We start from the raw sequence: 26,461 nt of genomic DNA on the forward strand, positions 1-26,461 counted from the left end.
TTGGTCCTCCTGTGTCTTTACATATCATACATGTTCATGTTAAGCATGTGTCATTGTCTCGAGCACCACTTCATGGGTTTTCTGTGCATCACAGTTCACTTCTCATATAGTTCACAAAGCTTTGGCTATTTATTTTAATTTACTATGTTGATATATGGCATAGATATTTCCATATATCTTGTAGTGCACAGTGTATAACATGAAGTACACACCATATAGTTTCTTTATCACTTTGTATTGGCAGGTGGAAAGTCATTTTATCATGCAGAGGAGAGGTCTGGAGGGAAAGTTGCTGCTGGGGAACTACAACACTCACTTTGCCACTAAATGTCAGGAAGGACACTAGATTTAAAAATCTTTATTTTTTAATTTTTTCATATCTTTTGGAGTAAGCTGCACAAGGCTGTTTGATTACATGTGATCTAACAAACAATGTTTAGTTCAGTTTAATGGGGAAACCCACAGATTCTTCAATCACAAGCTTTCCCTCCTTATCAGCAGGAATCAGTACAAATTTATCTGGAATGCCATCGGTGACATCCTCAGCTTCAGCTTAACTTGTCAGCTATCTTCTAAATGATACTTTTAAAGCTGGGGTTCTTACCTTTCTCTTAGATGCCTTTAGAGAAACTGACGTTTTGAATTGTAAAGTGGAGCTATCGGGTTGACAGACCAGCAATCCTTCCAAAGCAGATTTATGGCATCTTAAATATTCTTTAATCTGTAAAATTTACGTAATAGTATTTCATGCAAACACTGTTTTATGAAATTCTCCTTTGGACCATTACATGAGAATCGACCAGAAGGTGTACGCAGACCTCTGGAAGACCGGGTTGTTTGAGAGGATGAGTCTGCAGACAGATGAAGATGAGCACAGTATTGAAATGCACTTGCCTTACACTGCTAAAGCCATGGAGAGCCACAAAGATGAGTTCAGCATCTTTGCTGAACTCATCTTACATTGGATGATAACTTATACAACTGTTGAGGTATTTGTTCCACAATTCAATGAAGTTTCATATGTCATATTTCTGTGAACGAGTTGCTTTCCCAGACTGAATTAATGTGGCTCCCAAATGTTTTAAGTTTGAATTAATTTTTAAAAGTCTAAAGAATATTTGTCAAATGTTCATGTGTTGAATGAAGGCGGAGGAAAAGCAGTTAAGGATTTTAATTCATATTCTACACCTTTCAAAAACATTTGACTTCCCTTGGACTTGATCTTCAGGTAATACAGATATACACCGCACATATGCAGCACTGCCAAGGAATTTACTGAAACTTTTCCTATAATACACAGCAGCACTCTGGATATTTTAAATTTTCTCTTTTGCTTGGATGTGATTGATCAGATAATCAGAACCACAGTCTAAAGGACTGTGAGCAAAGCTTAGTTCAACAATTATTTCAGGTTTTAAAAATGTGTCGGAGTTTAGTTTTGTTTTAGGGAAGATCCATTCCAACATATCTGCTTCAAGAATGAGATATATTAATGTGTTTCTGTTTGAGCTTTCATAGAATCTGATTAAAACGAATAATGCTAAGCCAATTATATTTGGCATTGGCAAATAAGTCTAAGATTTTTATATATACATAATAGCTAAAATTAGCTGTAGTCCTTTCAAGATCATGTAAGAAAGAATCACACAAGTTGCACAAGAGAAACATCTAAAGGCTTTACGTTGTTCTGAAACTAAATTTCCAGCAAACAGAATGTGGATGTCAGAAACCTAACGCAATTACTCTGTTTTATGCTAAACACTAAAGCTGTAAATTTCACTCAAAAACTTTTTGAAAAATCTTGTTTCTATTTGAGACATGTCCGGTAGATATTTCTCAACGTATCAAAAAACAAACACTTGTCTCTGTCTCTGTGTTGTCATCACCTCAGTCTGTCAGAGATGTAAATGTCAGGTGCTGCACAGCCTAGGTGTGTGTATGCTTAGTATGTGTGGTGGCTGTGACTGTACAGTTGAGCTGTAAGATGAACGTCCCGGCCTTCGCGCTTAGGCCTGTTGTTGTCATGATTACAGGCTGGCCTTCGCACGCTGCATGATATTGGGCCTGAAATTCGCCGAGCGATATCATGTGACCTGCAGGATGACGAGCTAGTTGACTTTATTCCAGAGGAAGACGAGGAAATTTATAGGGTAAATGATTTAACCCTGCATGAGGGGGGAAATGTTTGGTGCAAAATTTAGGTTTTTGGTAATGTGTCGGTTTGTGTTTTACTGGTAATGCACAGTTTACATGTAGCTGCAAATGTACATACAAAATATTTAAAATCTAAGTTTAACAGCCTTTGCAAACTGTAAATGTTTGTTTTCCTTTGCTTTAGATGTGTTTTCTACTTTTTTCTAGGCATGGGCCAGTTTTCAGTAAAAACTTATGTCACGATTTTAAACAGCTAAACTCATGGCAAACATATACCACTTCCTGTTAGTTTCCACAGAAGCATAAAAATTGTCAAATGTTTATGTAAAACCTAATTATTTTATATAATAGACTGAAATAAACTTTCAAAGGAGACAGAGATCATTTATCTAGTTTAATAATAGCAGAATTTTTGTGTTTATATGTGCTTTATAACTTAAACTCATAAACAGTTAGATTGTTGTTCATTTTTAAATGTCCAAATGTGTTTTGTTGCTGAGCTTAAATTGCAAATTTTGTCTCAGACATTAACCAAGAGGGTCTCTTGCATTTTTTCCAGTTTAAAGAAAATAAAGTCCATTTCTTAGTGAAAACTGATAACTGAGTTTGTAAACCAAACAAACTGTAAACCAAACTCAGTTATCAGTTCATAACAATTTATGAGTTCAAACTTGTTGTTTCGTTCTCTGGTCTTTAAACATGAGGTTGAATCTAGATTTTGATCAGTTTAATAGCTGCCACTGATTTTATGCAGTACCTGTCTGTGTTATTTTAGTCATAAGTATGTGCATCAAAGCCAAAATACCTAAGAAATATGGTAATATTACCCTAAAGTTTGCAGTGATGTAACAGTAATATACTATTGTACTTTGTGATATATTTAAGCAGAAATTCTAGTTGTATTTATTTTAACAGAGTTCAGTTGTGTCATAAATTGTATATATTTTTTTATTTAAAATACTAATACACTAAAACTCTGGTATTTTCTAAATTATAACATCAATCTGGCCCATGCCTAGGTTCTTGCTTCCATCAGTTGTAATAATCTCAACAGTGCTGTCATTTTATTCGCATATCATGTCATGAACCAGCTTTTAAGCCTACTTTTGCACACATAACTCTTGAAATGACACCAGTTTTCCAGCTAAACAATGTCAGTCTGTTTCTCAGCTGTTGTATGGGAGTAAGAAGCTCTTGTGGTTTTGCTTTGGACGTTCTTCTGCAGCGTAACGGCGGCCTCTTCGGTAACCACCTAATGAACGGCGGCCATCGGCGAGCCAACGGCCATCAAACCAACACCACACAGCGCCCCCTGCAGGTGCAGCCCCCGCCTCATTATGCTCACATGGAGCAGCCAGTGGGGCGTCTTTCTCGAGCTAATGCAATGGCTCACCCCAACCACCATCATCACCATCACCACCATCATCACCGCCACCACAACTCCTACGGCAAATCTCCTAAATCCACCAACATCAACTTGAACAACGCCAACATGTCCAGTCTGCCCAACGGAGGACACCATATCTACTACGAACGCGCTCCTCCAAACGGATACCCGGGTTTACGCACCTCCTACTACGACTATAACAAGCCACAGACGCCCCAGGGTCAAAGGTAGACATGTTGATTTTTAACCCTGAGATAAATTACAGCATGGAATGCACAGCTTGTCCCATGTTGGGTTCCCATCATTGTCCCTGCCTTTTTTTAACCTTTGTTCACACCAATTTTTAATATAAAAGTATGGATAGAATTACAAAAATATAAGAGGAGAAATCAGGCCTAGATTGCTGTTATGTTTTCTTCTTCAGACACTTCCTTGGTGTCTTTTGCTCTGAAACTACTAGAAAAAAACGAGAGACAAAACAGTTGAACATTCAAATAAGAGGTTGGCATTTCAGCTGTTACTATGGTTGATGTTTTGTTTAGAAACAAAAGATATCAGCCTTTGTGTGATAGAGTTCTTATTTTTGAAGTGAGCACAATTATTGACACTTATAACCAAAAGGTTTCTATTGTCAACCAAAAACTGGTCAAATACTGAGTTTTACATTGACCATGTCAATTTGAAGAATGACCAGTTAAATTTATTTAAAGCCTCCCAAACTACATTTCTCAGAAATGAAACTTCCAGTTGCTTTCTGATTTGTCATCCAATTAATCCTAATCTGTTCCCTTTAAGAAATCCATGCACAAACCATTTTGTAATTAAGTTTTTAATTGCATATAACTGTAATTCTCTTTTAAAGTATTAAGAATTTCACAAATTTATGGGGCTCATGTCATTTAATTTAATTGCAAATTTTCTAATAGCTTTTTTTTTTTTTTTTTACTTTCATGAATGAAAACGTTGGGTATAAAAGGCCAAAACTGCTGTGGAGTAACCAACTGCAGTCAAAACCTAAAAATTGTCACAATAACAGAAAGTAATTGTTTTTTTTGTCATCTTGATTCAGTCTTTACAAGTCAAAATTTGCAACTAAATGTACAATATTAATTACTCTGATAGTTGAGTACCCAAGCTATCCAGTGTGGCAGCAAAGCTTTTTAACGGCATCATGTCTTTAGATATCGCTGTATAATTCACAGTTTTGACCTCTGGTTGATGACAGATTCCTTAGTTTTATTAAGGCATTAGAAAAACTTTAGAAGTGCCACAAATTATCACTTCATTCATAATAATTATCTCATAATTTACATATTTATATTAAGTCATTCTGAAGCCTTTTGGATGCTAGAATGAAGTGGATCAAAATTATCATCAGGGAAGCAGAAATGCTGATCTCTTCTGTCATGTTCATCTTTTTACAAAAATCTAAATGTTTTCGTTGTATATCAGAAATATATATATATTTATATTCTTTGCTTTTCCTCTGGTCTTAAAGGGAACTACAACAAAGATTTTTTTTAAATCATATTCTGTATGCAAAGAGCTCAGTTGGTGTTATAATATTTTTATCAGCCTGTTGACCAAATAATAAATCACAAGCCTTTGTTTTCAGAATGAATTTAAGTGACCAACATCGTATTATTCATATATTATGTTTACTTCGCTGTTGTAACATTTGAAGAGTTTCTCTTAACCCTAAATAAGGTTGAAGGTCAATTTAATTACTTTGTCTTTATGCATAAAGAATAAGTTTTATTTAATGAACAGAAAAAGCTGAACTACCCTACAGCATCATTCTCTGTCCTCTTCATACATACTTATGAAGAATGCTGTATATGTTTCATATACTGTATGAGATATATATACAGAATATAGATATATATATATATGGGTGTGTGTGTGTGTGTGTGTGTCTGTCCTCCTCCACCCTATTCTCTTTGTTCTCCCTTTCTCCTTCCTAACTAAACTGCTTTCTCTCAATCATCCCTCTGCTCTCTTGGACAGAAGGCGCTACTATGAGACGTATGTTAGGTATGTTGTTTTATTAGGCTTGGTTTCAGCTTTATGTCTAAAAGGCATTAAATGGGCTTTTTTTCTTTCATTTTGACATGGACGGCTGCACTCTTGCTAAGTCCGTAAAATATGGTGAATATTTCCAGCTTTGTGTCTGAATCCACTTCAGCTATAGATCAGTTCTGTCAAAGATATAAATTATGATTTAATATAAACATCAGTGGTTGAAATATGAGTCATGTTATTCCTAAACGCCAATATCTCCCAGATTATTGCAAGAATATACTGGAACAAGATTAGCAATACATTTCAGTTTGACATAACAAGATCTTTTTTATTTTATTTTTTGCTTTATTGATGTGGTTTTTTCCCTAAAATTAGTCAGTTTATTATTACTTTGCAAGTATGATCAATCTATTGAAATATTGTCATTATTCAGTCTAATTAAATTTTACTTTGAACGTTCACAAAACCATTGATATTTTACAATAATATTTTGCTGAGTGCAGCTATTTTAAAATAAGTCATTTCACAATTCTTAAAGAGCAAATTTCTTCTATTAAATTGAATCTGCTGTGTTACAGAAACCTTTTGGCAACAGTGTCTCCCTATAGGTTTATAAATGATTAATTAATGCTTAGTAAAAATGAATCCAATTTAATAAAAATTAGTTAATAGTGAGCATGGGCAGAAACACAAAATAGCATCAAATTGAGTTTACTGTCAAAGAGCAGTCTTTTTTTTTAAAACCATTCAGGTCAAAACATGATAGAAATTATTTTGTTCTTGTATTTCTGGTTCTGAATTTATTTTTATTTTAATCTCAATTATTCAAAAACATACAAGAGAGTTCACGCTGTCATTACTTATTAAACAAATGTTTATAATCCTCAATAATCTGAAGTAATGCTTTAAAGAAGATTGTGTCAAAAGTTTCATACAGAGTTGTAAGGAAACAATAAGGTCATAAAGGCAACACCTATTTCAAGTTATTGCTGTTAGAGGTCATCAGGTTAACATTGTTTTTCTCACACAGCATTTATTTGATGGTTTAAATTTTTTTAGTAGATACTGACAGAGATTTAGATTTAAAAATGTATTTATCTTGTAGAATAGATCATTTTAATATATCCTGATATCTAAATCCTTCGATTTGAACAAATGATGTACTTGCACTTTCCTTATTCTGTAAATTGCTCACAAAAACACATCAAGGAGAAATCAGTATAATTATTTACGGTCTGTTTTGTGACTTAACATATGTTCTCCTTTAAATATTGGTTACAAATTTTGGAGTTATGTAAATTGGCCATAATCCTGATCCTGTGATCTACAGGAAGCAAAAAGATGGCCTGACTTTGAGCAAACCTCAGGGTCCATTATTTCACAGCACAATTATATAACTTTGAGCAAAATTTTATTAATCACTAAAACTTTTCATATACACTATTATAAAAGCACAATTTAATTAATCTAATGGTGAGCGTAATGTAAGACAACAGATGCTTGTTCTGCATCTTGAAATGTCTTCTTGTCTTGATTTTATGTGGTAAATATTTTGAAGGGTTGCCTCTGGCTTTGCTGTCCCCTAAAAGGCTTTTGTCTGCGTGACAACGCATGGCCGTTGTAAAAGCAGAGTGAACACAAAAACCCTTTTGTCCCTCAGGTCCCAGAGAGGAGACGGACATCACCCCATCATCCGCAGGGAAGAGGAGATTGATGAGGATCGCTTCTCTGGGGAATATTACAGCGGAGAGGAGTTTTACGAGGAGGACAGCATGTTGTCAGGGGACAGGTGCAACTTTTGTCTTACTTTCTCGTTCTTATGGTGTTGATTACAGGGCGACAATGTGGCCACTGAGGTTTTAAGTTCTGTTTTATTTCGCAAGCATCCAACCGCATGTCCCAACGATATTTGGCTGCTGTTTGTGCAGCTTTCTAAGGAGAAACATTTTCATCTAAACCTGCAGATATCAGACCAGTGACACGGAGTATGAAACTCCGAAAGGTTACCATCACCCTGACAGTTACTATGACGATGATGAGCAGCCTCTCTACCGGGACTCACGGAGGTCACCAAAGAGAAGACTGCTTCCTGCCACACCTCAAGGTACTGCATGATCCTATCGATGCACAAAACCTATAGTTTGCACTGTTGGGATTTCCGAACAAATGTATGTCCAATATTAAGCAAAATGCTTCAACAAGTCATCATGTAAAGTCTTTATATATTCTTATTAATTACAACAACTTGATAATGCTATGATAATAACATCTACATAATAAAAACAACAGCAAATGAAAGAAAATAACTGACTAGAATAAGTAGTAAATTAAAAATATGTATGTTTCAATTTAGAAATGTATTTGGAAATATGCCACTAATTAATAAAAATATAAAATCAAACCTTATCAAAATTTTAAAAACACGTCTAACATAAAATATTAATATTTTTTATTGCATGTTTGTTTTTAGATCTGAAATAATTAATTTTGAAATACATAACTTGTTTTAATAAGAATTTTGAATATATTTCTAAAATATCAGTTTATTTAAAAACAGACATTTTCCTAATTTTGTTTTCTTGTTGTGAAAAGGCGTACTTTTCCGCATTAATTTTAACTACTTTGTTTTAAACAGTGACGTAATTGTTTGCTCCTTAAGTAAAAGTCTTGATCTTTTAGTTAATAAAATTTTTCATGCATTGTGGAGAAAGATATTAGAATGTCTGCAACCAATTTTCATTCCCAAACGAAAAAATAGGAAATAAAACGTCTTTTGGATGAATAAAAGTTCCACTTTTTTGAATGATTTATGTAATTCCACTTTTTGTTTCATTCGTTCAGGTCACAGAAGGCCTTCCTTTAACTTTGAGTGTTTGCGCAGACAAAGTAGCCAGGATGAGCTTCCACATCAGCGTACTGCTCTACCACTGCACCTTATGCAGCATCAGGTAATTATTGTCTGTGTTTCAGACAAATACTACATTTCAGTCGTAATTCTGACAGAAATAATCTCTTTAGATGGTCTGGGACCAGAGCTGCCATGTTTCCTGTCTGCATGCATGTAGAGCTGAAATGTCTATTCTCCTCACCGCTCAGGTAATGGCTGTAGCAGGCCTGGACTCCAGCAGAGTCCACTGCCTCTCCCCCACCCGCTCCACTCGCTCCTGGGCCACCCCTCCCGCCACCCCAGCCAGTAAAGACCAGTCGCCATACTACACCCCCCTCATCCGCGTGGACGGTCCACACAGGGAGAGCATCTCTGGCAGCCACGTGTCTGTGCGCAAGAGCTCCTGGTACACAGACGATCCAGAGTATTCCCAAAGGACGTATTCGCCCATCCACCTGCAGGTTCCCCCGGAGTACCACCACCAGTACCACCAGAAGAGAGGCAGCGCCACCAGCCTTGTAGAAGCGGTCAGTTTCAAGCCGGTTTTATCTTGTTGCAAATCCAAATGTGGATGTATTTCATTAGAATTTCACGTGACAGATGAACAAAAAGCAGCAAAAATTTGAAATTTACACGGTTTTCTAATTTAGATAATAATCTGAAATGTGTAAAATGCATTACAAGTTAACTGGAGAGCAAGTTAACTTGTAATGTTAACATAGCCACTATCTATTACGAGATGGTTTAAGTTAATGCATATTCATGTCTTAGCATGGCCTAGTCAAAGTCCACACCTAAATCTAACTGAGAGTAGGTGGCAAACTTAAAAAGTGACGTTCACAGATGCTCGTTTTGCGATCTGATTCAATTGAAAGAAAAATAAATCAACACGAGTGATTGCCTGTGATTCCACTGCTTTGTTTTTGTTGAAAGTAAGAAAGTTTAAGGAACGCTAATACAATTTTAACAAACTAGTTTTAGTAGAATTGTGGAAAAAAAAGACATAATTACCTTTTGTTATTCAGACTGCAAAAAAAACAATTTCCTTCCCTTTCTGCACTGCAGGTTTTGATATCAGAGGGCCTCGGGAGATACGCCAAGGATCCCAAGTTTGTTGCTGCCACAAAGCACGAAATAGCAGATGCATGTGAGATGACAATAGACGAGATGGAGAGTGCAGCCAGCCACCTGCTGAGCGAAGGGATCGCTCCCGGCATCAACGGGGTCAACGTGTTCCCCCTTCTGGCCCCCAGGGATTATGAGCTGCCGGACACCGGAGCCAGTTACAGTGACGAGGAGCCAGAGACCGAACCCAGAGCTCCTTACGAGGAGGACCTGGCAGATGAGATGATCTGCATTACGACTTTATAGCATTAGCTGGAGGGATCTACAGATCTGACTGGGTACAATCTAGAACATTTAAATAAAAAATTTAAATTTTAAAAAAGAAATGCATCTGTTGGCTCCGACCAAAAGTAGTGCCTTTTACACAGAGCAGAAAAAAAGGCATACGGGAGGAAGAAGCGCCATAGAAGTCCTGAACGTTTAAATCTCCTCCTGCCAGCAGAGGAGGTGAGAGACTGAAACTCTCTGAGGAAGATCTTCACCTGGAGGGAAAACAGCCTGCAGCCGGCTGGAGGCCAGGCCACTGACGCCAGGGAGAGAGAGAGACGCTCTGCAGGGCGGGTCTCTACGGGTGATGACAATCAGATGTATGATGTCATTACCTCAGTCACTTTATTAAGGTTCGGCATATCATGCAAGTTTTCAATGCAAGCATAGTGAGTCATATCTAGAGATGTAGTCTTAAGGGGAAAATCAGAGCCTGATCCGTTTGTTGTTTGAGGCGGGTTGTCTAAGGATTGCTGGAGCTAATGGAAAATGTCGAGTCGTAACAGATTATGCAGGAATTAACTGTCCTACTTTTAGCATCATTCAGCTTTAGTTGTGTGTGTTTAAAGAAACAAAAGCATTTGGAGTAAATGCACTAGCAGGCAGGTTATTTTAAACATTTAAGAATAGCCTGGTTAATACTTCTTAGTTGATATGTTGTAAATTGTATAATATAACAAGAGAAACTTTGTAAAGAGATAACTCTATATTTTGTAATTATGTATCATTTAAAAGATCAGCAATATGAACCCTTGTGACTCCTGTTATTCTATAAAAGGAAACTTGCATTATTTTAATGAGGTACTATGATATTTAAACGCCTTTTGTTTTTTGCTAATATGCACACTTTATTTTGCCTATAAAACATTTTTTAGATGCTCTACTATGGTTACACACCTGCACAATATATTCAAATGACTTCCTAAAATGGGGTGAACATATGTTGGTTTTTGCAAAGCGGAGCATTTTCTGCAGTCGAAGTGACGCGGCTGTCTGAGGAGTACTTTTGTTTGGATATTTTGTGTCGTGTGTACATGAATTTAAATGCATCCATGCATAAACATTGCTGCTTTTTTTGTTGGTTTTCGAATCAAACTTTAGTTTGTCAGCCCCTGATGAAATGCCTTTTTTTGCTGCTGAAAGAACTAAAACTTGGATAAATTGATATTTGTGCGGCTCATGCTGGGCTTGGTATAAAACTCCACACTCCACAGGGACTTCTCTGCCTTTATGTACCGTGTTTTGCAAAAAACTTTTATGCCCTTTGAATGTTTCACATTTGGACACATTTCAATCAATGACCTCCATGTTTTAAATTTTTTTTATTTTATGCGGTAGACCAAAACAGCTTGGTTCATAGTTGTGAAGTGGAAGGAAAATTAGACGTGGTTTTATTTTTTCTTCACATAAAAATCTGAAATGTATAAAATGCATTTGTATTCAGAGCCGATGAATCAATACTTTATTGAAAAACCTTTTGCAGCAATTAGATTAGAATTGAATTCACAGTGCAATGTCGCAATAGCATCTCAATTGGTCTTAAGTCTGGAATTTGACTTTCACTAATGTTCAATAAAAAGCATCTGAGATGTTTAGGTAACAGATGAATTAATACAGAGATTAAATTACGCACAGATGAACTTCATTTACCATTAATAGGTGACTTCTGAAGGCTATCGGTTGAACTAGATTTGTTTTCGGGACACCAGAGCAAGAGAGGCTAAATTTTACCTGGTCAACGGCCAAAGAATTGTCTGGGGTTTTTCAACTGTTTTAGGATCATTTTGATGTGCTGAATCCAAAGACCATGGTGGTTTTGCTCAATCAGGTCAACTTTCTGAACTATGGATGCAACATGAATGCATCAGAATGCATGACTTGTTCTAACAAATGGATCGGTTTCCTGAGAATCTGGGATCAATGATTGATGAGACGGAGAATTTCAATTTACATGTAATTACCCTTACCAGTGATTATTATTCAATTTACAGAAATACAACTTTGCAACATTTAATTTAGAAAAGGGGTTTTTTTTTCTCCTCAAACCTTTTTTGAATGAGAAATATTAACAGAAATGAACTAATAATTTCAAAAACAAGAATCAACTTAGTGAGAAGATCAGATTTCTCTAAATCAAATTAGAATAAAATCCTCACCTGATTGAGAAAAATTGATGTAATTTGTGGATTCAGCTGTACAAAATAATCCTAATTCAGTTGAAAAAGCGTAGACAACTTCCAAAAAACTTTTTTTTTTATAACCCAGTGTTATTATTTACTGAGGGGAAATAAACAATTCCTTCCTCTTCACATGAGCTCCTTTGTGTTGGTCTGTCACACACCGTTGGAAAAAAATACACATTTCTTGTTGTAATGTGACAAAGTGTGAATAACTTCAGTGGGCATGAATACTTTTTCAAGGCTCTACGGTTTGTGAGGGCTTGCGGCTGCAGGCCAGTGAGGCTCGTGTTCACGGTGGAACAGCAGGGGGCGAACTGGTGCCAGAAAGGTTGGGAGGTGCAAAGCAATAACCCCTTCTGTACCCTTTTCTCTTTCCTCACCTGGTTTCTTGCATACAGTTTATACCTCGTTGGCAACTTTGACGACATATCATTGTGTCAACATATCTGTTCGCACAGCGTGGAGACTTTAAATGAGTTTTACTGCGGGGTGTGCTTTTTCCCCCCCTCATAACAGCTCAACTTCTTCTGTGTTTCATCAGTTATCATTCCCAAGTCCGTGACATACTGGACTAAATAAACAATAGTGTTTCTTTCAAGTATCAAAACGTAGAGTTGAACTTTCCACAGATGATGTTTAAGGTTCCTATGACGTGTTGCTCATGAGCACTTGATTCGTCGGTGGGTGTACTCTCAATCTGAATGCTGTCTTGAACGTTGAGGTTTTCCACTTTGTGTGCACATTGAAAGGGCTCTTTGAATTGTTTGTGAGTTTCAAACAAAAAAAAGTGTGTTCTAGTCCTTTTTGTTGGTGGCTAAAAGGACCAATGCACATAAAAGGCACATTGTACTATTTGTAGCAATTACAGAACTAATGAACTGAAGATATGCATTATTTTGTAAAGACTTTTAAAAAGTTGTTTTGAAACTAAAGATAAAGAGAACTTACTTTTACCTCATGTCAGGGAATTCCTGAGAAAAGAAAATGATTTGGTTAAGTCTATACCAATGGTATTTAAATATTAGCACATAGTTGTTTGTCTTTGCACAAGTAAATGTATAGTGCTTTTTGTTTCTCCTTTTTCTAAACAGATTTGTGTATTAAGGTGAGACGATTTTTGTACTTTTTGTGAACGTGCATATGGTTTAGTGGAATCTGTATCTGTCATTTACACCTCACCTCTAAATGCTGGGAATGAAAGAGTATAAAAAATATTTTCAAGGTGCACTGTTCCTCTGTTTCACAGGTATGGAAAAAAAAACAACAGAAAAACATACCAGTTTACAGAGAAACACATATTCATTGAAACATTTTTGTTAGTTTTTCTTCATCTTGTTATGATTATTATTCTTACTATAACGATTATTAATGTTCAGAAATCTGTATTAAAATAGAAGCTAATGTAAAATATGTACAAACATATGGGATGACCCACGGTAATGTTCTCTACTTGAAAGTCTTGACATTTCCTCAATGTTTTTATTCAGTAAAACATCATTTCTCTCTGTAGCAAATGCTTTAATACATATTTAAATCCTCTAGATTTTGTATCAATGCATTTTTTGTATTTTCTTTTTTTCATTTTATTTTGGCCTTGACTTCATTTGATATTTTGTTTTCTATCATCAATAAATAAATTTATGCTGACTTAATGCTCTCGTTTATTTGTGACTCGGTTATTGTTTTGTCTTTATTGCAGATTAAAAAATAAAGACAACTACAGGTCACTGATTTATTGATGTGCTTAACGCAAAAAAATCTGGTTATAAGATTTCAACTGGGAGCCACTTTATTTGTAGACATGGCCTCCACGGTGGTTGTTGCCTCTGACGCCTCGTCTTCCTCCACCAACTCCTTCCCGCAAAGCAGGAAGGGAACCGCGTACTTACGAAACTATAAAACAAGCAAACAAGAAAAACAAACATACGCAGTTATTAACATCTTACATTTAAGTCAATGGATCCATAAGGACATCAGTTTCCTGATGGTTTCAGACCGTAGGACAGTTTTAAACACGCAGCATGAAGCTCCTATAAGCTAATGCTCTCTCTGAAGCTCAGTGCTTCAGTGTATAGCCTCGTCTCTTTCCTGGAATAAAAAAATATGGATTTAATTCATCCTCTCTTTAAAGAAAACCAAAGAGACGCATTAACTACGCTCATTATTTTTCTTTTCTTATTGAAAGCCCTCCTGGCTCACCTCTACTCTGCTTCTTTCCTGGCTTCATCTAGAGGGAAAAATATGTCTTCTGGGAGCTATTTCTTTTTTTTTTTCTTTACAGAAAATAACTTTGTTTTATTCGTTAACTATTTACCTAAATTTCTTTGAAGGACAAAGTCACTGATGGAGGTTAGACTACTATTAAATTTGGGCTTTCTGTTTTTCTTCCCCAAAGAAATTAATCCTCACTCATGTTGTTTGTCTTTAGCTGTGTGTCCATAGCTGTTGCTGCTTATATCCTGTTTGCAGATTCTTGGGTTTTTCTATCTTCCTGGGTCCGTACTTCAATATTTAGCTATGTTTATTTCCTTGGAAAAGCCCCTAACAGAGTATTTGTTTCTGTTTTTGTGGTGTTTTTCTTACCCAATAGAAAGTATGTGTGGGCATACTTGCTTTGTATTTATTTATGCAGCAGGATATATTATAAATAAAAATGTAACAGTTTTTCCCAAAGTAGAACAACTCCAACAGTTTAGTTTATACAGTTACACGTTAGAATTATGACGCAGCACTAAAAACACTAAGCATGTTTTTAACTTAAAGTAGATCTGAAGCATAATTTCTCCCTCACGATGTCTGTGTTATGTGTCTTATCACCACTAGATGGGGCTGATGTGCTTTTACAAAAGCAGCAAAGGATTTATAGCTGATTTACGATCCCTGATTTAATTGTTAGAATAATTAAAGTGTGGTTTTAAGTTACCTGTTTGTTGAGCAAGATATAGATGATGGGATTGTACGCAGTGCTGCTTTTCGCCAGGTAAACCGGCAGCGTGCCCACCAGCGGATGAATCTTTGCATCAGGTCTGCAGACTACAAACATGGCCAGACCGGCGTACGGCAGCCAGGCTGCCAGGAATGACAGCACCATCAGAATCACCATGGACGCCACCTTCATCTCCCCTTTAGCTACTGCTCCACCTTCCACACAGGCCATCTTTGAAACCTGTAACACAGAATACCAGGAATGATTAGTGACTGACAAGAGAAGGCCCATGGACTGTGAAAACAGTTGTTTTTATTTTAATAAAATCCCATAAAACTTATTATGATCCTCGTAATAATAAAAAGCAAAAACAAAGATATTTGCGATCTTTGTTTTTGCTTTTTATTATTACAGGTTAGGATTTGTTAGTAATTTAATGATTCATTTCAACACAGAGACATGATGTTGTCTTCCCAAGAAATTGTATAAAATATAAAAAAAATAAGAAACTGATAAAAGCAGACTGAGAAGACCATTAATTGTCAGGTTAATTTTGAATTAATAATTGCACTAAGGTTCAGAACTCTGCAGAAAAAAACACAAAATGGTAAACATGTCATCACGACGATTAATAATTGGTAACATTTCAGGGCATCGAATGATGATAATCATTCAAAAGTTAAAATGGAGAAAAATTTACTGTCTAGATTGGAGGCAATTTTACATTTTTCAAAGTATAATTAAATTTATTTGTAGATTATATCTCTTTGTTCGCTCAACATCAATTTTATGCATTTTCTCACTTGCCATTTTGTAACTAGTGTCTTAAAATCAAGTGTTGCTTTGTGTTTCTTTGTTTATTATGCTCTTAACTGAGCAAGATGATTATCTGAAGTCGTTCCCCATCACATTTTTTATAAGAACAAAGTATATGGCTTCTAAAGTGCTGATGCAGGAGAGGCATTAAACCATAGAAGAGACATTTTGAATCTCAAATATACCCACATTGTTCTTTCGGGATGAGAAATGTCTCACCTGGTGTAACGTCCACAGAAGTTTTGCATATGAGACCAGGATCAGAGTGAGAGGAAAGGCGAAACACACAGCAAAGTAAGCAATGAGGTAGGAGACATTGTTGGGGTCTGTGTTGTGCCAGTCTGGTGCGCAGGACGTCCCGACACCCTCCAGATCGTACCTGCCCCAGCCGAAGAGTGGGGGCAAGTTCCAGGCAAGAGACCAGAGCCAAGACAAGACTATACCTCCGACGGCATGCTTCTTTTGGAAGGTTACCTGTCCCAGAGGCTTGCACACCACAAACATCCTCTCCACTGCAATCAGAGCCACTGTGCACAGGGATGTGATGCCTGCAGAGACAGAAAAGCTGATAAAACCAGTCAAATAAGGTGAGCGGTTCCTGAACTGCTCCACTCTTTAGACTCACCACACAAGGACACAGTGAAGCCCTCCATCACACAGCCTGTCCTGCCCAGAGAGAAGTATCCCTGGGCGTTGTTGACCACCGACAGCACCCCCCCGGTCATCGCTGTGCCCAAGTCGGCTGCGGCCATGTTCACCAGAGCGTAGTTGAGCGGCTGCCTCAGCTGCTTGTGCATGAGAGACACGATGATCACTGTACCGTTCAGCACAATGGCAGGAATAGTAAAAAAGGCCATGATGACGGAGAGTACGATGAAGCCTGCTCGTGACAGAGGGGGCTCCTCCGGTGGATCCATGTAGAACGAAGCATTTGGTAAAAGCGCAGGGGGCTGCATTGCTGCAAAGCAGGAAAAAAGGGGGTCCGACTCTATGTTTCCTTCTTATGTCAGAGTTGCCAGATCTTCAATAACTCTCTGACTGAATGAGACGGCTGAGATTAGACGGCTGGAATAAATCCTTTGGATCTGGAGTTAAGAAAGAGTAATTCCTTCAAATGATCATCCTTGATCCCTCGCCTTTCGCTTGATTGCAGAGAGGTTTAAACAGGATGCTCCAGGCTGGATTAAAGTCAGCAAACAACTCATACAGCCAGCACTCTGGCAAACCTCACATTGTGTTGCAGAAATTACTTTCTGCTCATCTCATAAATTATTTGACGTATAATCTCTTCTATCTGATTCTGATCATTTTTGTTACGTTTTGTGCCTCTTTGCCACATGAAACTTTCAAAGATTTATCCATTAATGCAAATTGAGGCTCATTTTGAGTTTATTCAAGTTTAATATCTGGTTTGTTTCTTTGTGGTTTAGTGGAAGACACAGTTTGGTCTTTATCAAGCCTCTTTTATTATTTACATTTTCAGCTATAACAGTTTTTAGTAACCGTTTCCTGACGCATGAAGATCAACACACTTCTGCTTTACTTGAATATCATGTTACTTTGTTTTTCCTCTTTGATGAGTGGATAAAAAATGGCCTTGTGTGTCATATCATATTTGCAGCTCTCTAATCAGCTTTATCAAAAAAAAAAAAAAATATTTTTTTTATACATATATAAAAAAATAAGTGAATTATTGAAAACTTATTTCAGAAACTAATCTGAATCAATGAAGCTTAGAAAAGAAAAGAGAAACTGAATCTGGCAAAAATACTTATTAACTGAATCTATTGAAATTATAAACATGTTTTATTTATATAGTGACATAAAAGACTGCTCAGTTTTTGTTCTCTATAATAATTGAACAAATATAGAAATTAAAACTCTTATTCATATAAATACAGGGTAGCTGTATAACTGAAACTGTATAATTGAAAAAACAGCTCTAGACCTACCAGGTGTTTTAATAGGTTTGGGTTTTTGTTTATTACTTTTGGATAAAGTTCTCACATCATCTGTTTAGGTTTAACACTAGCAGCAGGACTGCAGAAATAAAAATGCCACTAAAAGTCAAATTCGTGATTGGAAATTCTGAACATAATTTCAATATTTAATGATAAGTAATGCTAAATATTCATCATACACATGATTTCATTAGAGTCAAAGAGTTACTGTAAAATCCCACCATGCAGTGTTTTTAAGACACACACTTCTGTGTGATTTCAGCAGATTAACCATAAAACAGGTGAAGGAAGTGAATTGTATTTGAAGTGTTAGAGCAAAGATAAAGGAACTGGCTGGAAAGTGATGATCTGGCATTAAAGCAGAAGCTTCCTAATCTAATGCTTCTACAGAAGTAGCTGCATTTTTCTCATTAAGATAATAAATGTGATTAAATTCCTTGGATTTACATCAAACTATTGATCCAGGATCTGTCTTGTACTCCTTGTATATCTTTTTATTTTACGTTGATCCTGTCTGCTCCTCAGTAAACATCCTATGAAGTAACTAGTTATGGGTCTGTTTACACAAAGTGGTGTGCTGCTTTAGACCCACATGGTCGTACTATTAATACGTCTTTACCGAACCAGTTACCAAACTCACATTGCATTGTATTATATTTAGCCTTTAAAGCTCTGATGATCCATCCCCATCACACCCGTCGACACATTTGACTTGATCATGTAATCCACAGTGGGTTGAATGCTGGAAGTGGTCTGTGTGGAGTGATCCACAGCCGCTGAAGAATTGAGGCGAGGTTAAGCCCGTAGATTTAACAAGAGGTGTCCGAAGTTTCACCTTCTAAGAGGTTTATGTTCAATCAAGTCAAGATGCAGATTATAACTGCGAGGGCTCAATACAGGCTAATGGTTCAAGACTGACTGCCTCTAATTATAAAGCGAAGCATAACAGGCCTCACATGAGATTACTTTTATGTTCATCTGTTAACATTGGCATTTTTGTGAAGATGATCTACAAGTCAGTCGAAAGCATTGAGCTTAATAGTTAAAGCTACTGATCCAGCCAAATCAAAGTGTGCACACTAATTATAGGACTTGTAAAATTAATTTTACTGATATTATTTTACTGTCAGCAAAAAGAGATCAGCCAAGTAGACTGGGATTTAGAAAAGAACCCCTGAATATCTTTGTGTAAAACAATGATAGACTTTCATGTAAACATTTGTCTTATTTACAGCTGAAGGCACTAAATTGCTGAACAATGAAAATTAATTTTAAAATATGGCAATAACTGTTGTAAAAACAACAAATGATAATATCTGAAATATAGTAAGCTAATGTTGAGAGATGGATGGATGGTGTTTTTTTTCTACAAAGCCTTGAAGTTCTTTTCTTTTGTAAAAAGTGTTGTTTACCAGAATGTGAAAGAATTGGGTTTTTAATTAGGAAAAATAACCTTGTTGTTTAACTGTTTGTCATGGGGCTGGATTAATCAAGATTATGGGTTTATCCCAAAGCCAAGAAAAACAAAGGGGGTGATGAACACAGGCCTGTTTGAGCCAATCTAGACATGCTGTAAAACCAACTCTAAAGACCTTAACACAGAGAAATGATGCTCAGGCCTCTGCTATGTTATGTGACTAAACTCTGTGCTTAGTTGAGAATTATTAATGCAGTGAAATCATCACTGAGTTCAGCACCATGGACAGCACCTATAATTTCCTGGAAATGATGCATACAGGAAGTCTTTGACTTGATCCAAGATCATCTAAAGCTCAACTGATGTAAAACCTGAGAGAGAGATGAATTAAACAAATGAATGTATGTAGCTCACATTGAAAAGTGAGTTAATCCGAGATGCAATTTTAGAGGTGTCTCAGCTTTTAAAAAATAGATTTTGCTCAACTGCTCTGAAAGAAAGCTAATTTGAAACCACATTTCTGAGAGTAAGTGTCGATTATAAGCCTCTAGACAAAAAAAAGCAACCCTGGTGAGTCATCGGCTTGGTTTGCTCAAGGACACATCAGCATGACTGTCCAATCAGTCTTATCTACAGCGGCTCCAATAAAACCAGCAGACCCTCCTCAGTTCTGTGACTGAGAGATGTTTTTATTTGATGGCTTTTGGTTAATTAAAACATTTTAAGAGTCGGTGTGAAGCTCAGGCCGCCGGTCAGAGAAGACACTGGATGATATTGTCCGTCATCCAACATTCAGGTGGCTTATCGGCACGTCCCAGGCAGCAATGGGCCCCCTCACAACTTTGATGTACGATGCAATTACGAGTCTAATAAAAGCCTCAAGTGGAAACAAGGTTCCTGTGGAGGGTGAAGGCGGTGGGCTGTGTACGGAAGGAGGAAAAGGAGGCGCTGCATCAACCCGTCTGATGCCCCGACGTGATTATCGCCTTATAATCAGCGTTTACAGTGCAGGACGATGGGGACGTCTTCCGGTATGATTGAATAATGGGGCACTGAAACTGTTTTCATACATGAGGAGTCGTGACACTGCAGTGCGCCAGCAGCAGTGTTGGGATCTGCATAGAAAACTCGCTGTTGGGTGACAAGGCTGGCCCAAGTGATTAATTAAGACTTCAGCCAATCACGGGTAATGCACATTGATAATGCAAATCTCCTTTTTCCTTTTCACAAGGGCTCTTATCTTCTGCCGTACGAGTTGTTTCTTTGTAGCTACAGCCGCGTCCCAGTAAATCTGAATATCATTGAAAAGTTTATTAATTTCAGCAAGTCATTTCAAAATGATAAATTATACAAAGAATAATTAAGCACAGCTTCATAATTTTGTGCGAGTTTATTTTTGTTGATTTTAAGGATTTACATAAAACCAAAAGTTAATAAAAAATACAAATGAAACAGTCAGTTCTGTTTCTTTCTGTGTCTGTATGTCTTGAAGCACTCACGTTAAACACTATAGTGAGGTTTCTGTTGTCACTGTTACTTGTCCACAATTTCTCTATACACTTTTTCCTTTCACCTAACTTTCCCTAAATGTGCTTGGACTCTGTGAACAGCCAGTTTCTTTATAAGTTATGTCTTGTGGATGGTACCATGTGTGATGGACAACCACCAAGTCAACAGATTTCCTGACGATTCTGCAGACTACAACTTTTTTAGGTTATCCTCCTGTGAACCATAGTTATCAAAATGATCAAAAATGAATGCTTGAAATACTCTGTAAGTAATGAAACTACAGTATATAATGCATGAGTTCACAGGACACTGGTAATCTTGGGTTTTCAAATCAAAGCCAAAACACAATTTCAGGAGTTTTATTTAGGTTTGTTTTTCTAGTGAAACCTGTAATTAAATTCTGATTTTGGAAAAACCCTAATAGTCTAACGTTACAGTTTTAAAGTACCTATAGTATATACCTAAGTCAGCAGATTTTATATGTTAAAAAATGTTTAAGGTAAAGTACGGTATGTTTTTTTTCTGGGGGTGGGATTAGGGGGGGTTTATTGTAAGAAACATTTAAATATTGTAACTTTTCTATTTTTGACCTGCTGTAAACACAGGAAATGGGTAATATTTGAGGAAGGGTTTAAGTCTGAGTGACAGACATTCACAAAGGGGGAATTATAAAGTAAATTGCATGCAACATATTTATATAAAGAAGTATCATACAGCCCTTGAAACTTTTCCTGCCTTGACTTTGTCCCTCTGCAGCCCCCCCTTGATAACGGCACTGTTTAAACCTCTTTTTTCTCTCTCTCTCTCTCTCTCTTTCTCTCTCTCTCCCATTTTTGCAGCAGATCTGTAGCCCTCACCAGATATCTGCAGCCTCATTATCTCCCACAGAGACGATTATACTAAAGTAAATTCCCATGAGTCCAATATGGTTCCCAGTTTTAACTTTATGTTCAGAAACATTTATAGCCCATAGGCTGTTTCTTCAACCAAAAATAGTAAAATGAAGTATAACTTCTGGTCAGATTAAAGAGGTCCCTTTGTAAAATCCTTTTTTGGTTTTTTTGCAGTTATGGACATAAATCTAGGAGTGTTAGGGGAATCATATGCATCAACTTTAGGACAGAGATGTTTTGTCTAAGTGAGACTGCAAACATTTAACCAATTAAATTTTTCTTCAACTTAGTCCATACATGTTTTTCTGTTTATGTTAGAAAAGGAATAAAGCCACGCATTGTCTCCAAAAAGCGATAATCTGCTTCTCAGAGCTATTGAGCTGCAAACAAAGAGAGGCGCTCTGTAATTCCTGCACCATGAGCCGAGAGGATTTTCAGAGAGGGGGGAGGAAAAGATAGAGAGACACGCTGGAGGAGGATGCTCTCTCTCTCTCCTTCTCTCTCTTTCAAGCCCACTCAGATACAGTAGTGGGGCTGAGGACGTGTTGGCAGTGGAAGCAGAAGGTGAAGAAGTTGCACTGGAGGAGGGGATTGAGCTGCACCGAGGTCGGACTGGATTTTTACTCTGCAGAAATTGTCCAGAGGGAACACAAAGCTTGAAATGGAGGGAATCTGCAGGATCCAAGTCTTGCACACGTTTCTTCTTCTCTGGATCTTCGTCGGCTGGAACGTAGCGGCGGTGGCGGGATCTCAGCAAGGAATCCCTCTGTCAGTGTGAGTGGATGCTCAGTTTTTTTTTCTACTTATCTAATCAGTTTGTTACATTTTGTAAAGACTAAACCCATTCAGCGCCAAATGTGTTTCACACTCAGAACATTCAGAATTTGCTTTTTGAATCTCTGAAGAACAGAACCTTAGTTAGATTTGAATCAGACCCTCTACCACTTCAGAAAATTTACAAAGTAAAGAAAATGTGATGTAACAGCAAAGCTTTAAAATGTGACTGAAAGAACGAATAGATTTTTTGTTGTAATGCTTGTAAAGTTACTCAACTAAGTTTTAGGTTTGCAAAAATTTAAGAAGTAATGTGTAAATGTCTCACCTTTAATCCATCTTTATGGATTTGTTTAATAAAGAACAAGCAACAAAAAGTGTAATATTTTATTTAAAAAGAAGTTAGCGTTACCCAAGTTTTATTATCACTTATTATCCAAAACGTAAAGAAGAAGCATGATTAATATATATTTTTTAAACTCTGATTTTCTGACCATTGTATTACGTTTCACTGATCACTTTGTTTCAGAGTTGCTCTTAATCACCAGCAGATATAATTAAACTGAAGGTTTATTAAAAAACAAACACATCCAGCATTTCTTTAGGGCACTGTGCATCTTTTACAACACTGAACAAAGCAAACCAATAAAACTTCAAATATTCCACGTTACATTTCAGTTTTAATTCCTGACAAATGGGGAAAAAAAGAAATCTAAATGAAACTTTTATTTTTTCTTCTTCTTTTTATGAAAACCAGGTAACCGTTTACATGATTTAAAGCTTTCAGGAAAACCTTTTGTGTTAATTAAAAGAAAATCTTAATTCTTTAAAGCCATAAATAAACAATGTTTCATAGGTGTTTTTTTTTTACATATTTGTATGTAAAACAACATCTTGGAACATTACAGATTATTGTTCCGCAGAAAAGCGATTTAAATTTAGTGAAAGTTTCTATGAGTGCACAGCAGGTGAATAAGATCAACTTATCAGGAGAAGCTATCAGGTGCCTAAAAGTTAAAGATAGAAGTTCAACAGCTGCAGATGACAGGAGGAAGCCATTGATTAAGTTACCCAAAACATATGTATGTTTGACCTACTTAGCAATCTTTTCTCTCTTCTTTCTCAAGGTAACTCTGTGATTCTTTGTCAATTCATCAGTTTTTCTTTCTTTTCTTTGGCAGTGTAAAGCTTTGGGCCTCTGCATTTGGCGGAGAAATCAAATCAATTTCTGCGAAGTACTCTGGCTCCCAGCTATTACAAAAGGTATGTTTGTAACTTCTCAGTGTTTTCTTTCAGTCCAAGTGACTTCTTTATTTGTCTGATAGTTTTGTGTGGTAACTTTCACTTCTGCTGTAATGCATTTGACCTCTGATGGCTGCAGGAGTATTTGAGTGTCTCAGCTGAATGCTGAGGCCTTGTTTCAGAGGAGACTCAGGTGTGTTTGGAGTGCCATGCGAGTGTGTGTCATTGTGTTTTTGAGTTCATGTGTGTTTGTGCGCGACGCGGCCCATTAACCACAGCTCTGTTTCCCCCACTTATCTCCTCTCTCCTGTGAACTCTCCTGAGTGGAGAGCTTCCAGCCTCGGATGTAAACACAGGGAGCTGAAGGCGTGTGTGTGAGTGGAGGGGATGAAAGGGGTGAACAAGCGAATGGAGTGTGTGGGGAGCACGAGATGCAGATTATCTTTGTGGCCACTTGATGGCAGAGGTGGGTTCGGGTTTAAAAAGGCAATCATAGTGAAGTCAGGTTGATAAATGAAGGCCTGTCCTTTTCACTTCACTGGGATTAGACTGGAGGAGGTGCAGTAAACAGCTGGAGGAGCTTCTCCTTATGAATGCTGAATAACTGCAATGTTGGAGGGTGTGTGGCTACTTTTACACCAAAAACATCAGCCGAAAAGCCCAAGACCATGACGGGCACTGCAGGCACTTCCTCCTAAGCTCATTACCCACCAGAACCTCTGGACAAAGTTTCAGTAGAAATGTGTTGTGGTAAGAAAAGTCCAGTTTTAATTGGTTTTGCTCAATCCAAAAACTGGCAAATGTCTATTAAATGTATTTGCAAACATTCAATGAGAAAAACGTTAATGTCATTAATGTGTGGCAATGTTCTCATAACAACAAATGTGAACATTTTCCTCTTTGAGTTTTCACTTTGGTGGTTTGTACACTCGAACATATCCTTTTGTAAAGGGAAGAAATTTTTACCTTTTTTTTGAGAAATATGTGACTCATTTTTCTCATAGAAAGATTTTAAAAGTCCAAGCTGTGTTTTAATGTGTCTAGAAACGGTGTTGAATAATTCAGTCCAGTTGTTGTGGTGGTAATCTCAATCTCAATCTGGATTGATGTAATAAAAAGCACAGGCAATATTCTTATATTAATCAAATAAAAAAATGTTTGACCATCAAATTTCCAACCACAGCTCAAATATAATTCTGATTATTTATATAGGGCACTGTGCTTAGTAAAAAGGAGTATATATATATATATATATATATAAATCTTTATATATTCTCCTTTTTACTAAGCTCAGCTCCCAATCATCATTTCCTGGACATGGCAGTAACTAAAAGAAAATCTATTTTGGGAGGAACAGAAGATTAACTTTTTTGTTTTGTTTTATTTTGGGGGGCCGGATGGTTTGTGCCACCCACTGTAATAGTTGTGCCCTGAGCAAAAAGCCTCTATCAAATCCCTCTGCTCTCCATAAACAAAAAATGTTGAGACTTTTGTAAGATTTCAAACTTTCTTGGCCTCAATCTGTTGGGGAACTAAACAAGTATGAATATGCAAATGTTATGTGTTACATGTATGTGAAATACATTTAGTCCTTTACCTTGTTGTTGGTTGTCACATAAACCTTGTGATATTTTAGCTTACACTTTTACCCACTTAATTACAAAAGCAGTAGCTCATTCTGACACTATTTCCTCTTAAGGAGTGAAAAGTTTTATTTGGTGATATAAAAAAAAAAACAAATGGAGAAGACAGAAGAGTGACAAGGTGAAAATTAGGAAAGCCAGCAGTGGCAGCAATAACATGCACAACGTCGTTGTTTGTATGACTTCACAAAAACATGTTTCACATTTGTGTCTCCAACTTTTTCAGCTGACTTATCATTTGAAAAATCTTCAGATTCTGTATTAATTTGCAAATATATTAATATATTCATGCTTGTATAATATATTAATACAAGCATATAGTGTAACATGTATGTGTTACACTATATGCTTTAGTGTAACACATAACACGATGAACTGGCACTTTGGGTTGGAAGGTTTTTCTTCCAGAAGGTAAATCTTGTGTGTTTTGACCCCAAAATCCAACTGAGATCTTTATATTTATTCACTGATTTTTAGCATCTGACAGCAAAACCATGAAAAAATAGACTTTTCTATAGCACTATGCAGTTTTTACAGTTTCTACTGGTTTGAGTTTGAAGATATACAGACCTGAGAAAGTGATTAACAATCACTCTTCAGAAAGAAACACATAAAAAACATTGCTTGTTGTTTTATGAACGCCTTGTTCTGTAGCACCAAGTCTGCAAGGTGAAAGTGTGACGTAATGCAGAGCTTTAGATTTATCGCTTGCTTTTGTGAGCAGCTGTATTACAGTTGATTTTGTCTGAATATCAATCTAAGCAGAGCATGCTGGGGGATGCTCTGTGTTGCACAAGAGTACAATGTATATTTTAATAAAAAATACATCAAGACTTAGCTTACATCCTATTAAAAAATTGATGACAAGCCACAGCTTTATCCAGAATGATTCAGAGACTGCTTCGTTCATTAAATCTCAGCTTTGAACCATTTTGTTGTTTTTAGGAGCTGTGGTCCATTACGGCGCCACGTCCGGGGGCCAACTCCACTTCTGAGGCCAGTCCCCCCATCAGGGCCACCAGCAGGCTGAACCCTAAGATCACAGCTGCCTGTCTTTGGGAAGAAAGTGGAGGGCAGCGAGGAAGTCCTCGAAAATACGGAGAAAGTGTCCAAACGGCGTTTAGGAAGCGTCTCCAAGCCCAAAACCCAGGACTCTCCTGCCCAGAGGTAACCGCTCCTTTACCGGGGCCTGAATGGTGTGAGCTGAAGCGTCACGCTGCATGTAAGGGAACATGCATTTCATCTGTGTACAAACACT

The 26,461-nt window shown here is 36.9% G+C and overlaps 3 protein-coding genes across 18 annotated transcripts in view; 2 read left to right on the forward strand and 1 right to left on the reverse strand.

Moving 5' to 3' along the window:
- cacna1da (calcium channel, voltage-dependent, L type, alpha 1D subunit, a) overlaps positions 1-13,669 on the forward strand; it is a 75,430-nt gene extending 61,761 nt beyond the window's left edge. For 10 of the 16 annotated variants that reach the window (XM_032549206.1, XM_032549208.1, XM_032549211.1 and 7 more), the window contains 8 exons: positions 2,034-2,150; positions 3,380-3,768; positions 5,549-5,575; positions 7,224-7,352; positions 7,528-7,667; positions 8,405-8,511; positions 8,660-8,977; positions 9,516-13,669. In XM_032549206.1, the coding sequence (XP_032405097.1) occupies positions 2,034-2,150; positions 3,380-3,768; positions 5,549-5,575; positions 7,224-7,352; positions 7,528-7,667; positions 8,405-8,511; positions 8,660-8,977; positions 9,516-9,821 (1,533 nt within the window). In that variant the 3' untranslated portion in view covers positions 9,822-13,669. The remainder of the gene's footprint in view (positions 1-2,033; positions 2,151-3,379; positions 3,769-5,548; positions 5,576-7,223; positions 7,353-7,527; positions 7,668-8,404; positions 8,512-8,659; positions 8,978-9,515) is intronic. The other 6 variants (XM_032549203.1, XM_032549213.1, XM_032549217.1 and 3 more) reach the window with 4 other exon arrangements.
- LOC116710268 (parapinopsin-like) lies at positions 12,526-16,778 on the reverse strand. Its single transcript, XM_032549220.1, has 4 exons — positions 16,390-16,778; positions 15,984-16,312; positions 14,946-15,188; positions 12,526-13,915 (listed from the first exon to the last, which is right to left on the reverse strand). The coding sequence occupies exons 1-4, from the start codon at positions 16,718-16,720 to the stop codon at positions 13,796-13,798; spliced, it is 1,023 nt and encodes a 340-aa protein (XP_032405111.1). The 5' UTR covers positions 16,721-16,778; the 3' UTR covers positions 12,526-13,795.
- A 5,278-nt stretch (positions 16,779-22,056) lies between these two features.
- Positions 22,057-26,461, forward strand: part of LOC116711104 (voltage-dependent calcium channel subunit alpha-2/delta-3-like) — a 39,477-nt gene continuing 35,072 nt past the window's right edge. The window contains exons 1-3 of the mRNA XM_032550482.1: positions 22,057-22,318; positions 23,500-23,581; positions 26,149-26,370. Coding sequence (XP_032406373.1) covers positions 22,206-22,318; positions 23,500-23,581; positions 26,149-26,370 — 417 coding nt within the window. The 5' untranslated portion in view covers positions 22,057-22,205. The remainder of the gene's footprint in view (positions 22,319-23,499; positions 23,582-26,148; positions 26,371-26,461) is intronic.

Source organism: Xiphophorus hellerii, chromosome 20, assembly GCF_003331165.1.
Source record: "Xiphophorus hellerii strain 12219 chromosome 20, Xiphophorus_hellerii-4.1, whole genome shotgun sequence".
Taxonomy (NCBI): Eukaryota; Metazoa; Chordata; class Actinopteri; order Cyprinodontiformes; family Poeciliidae; genus Xiphophorus; species Xiphophorus hellerii.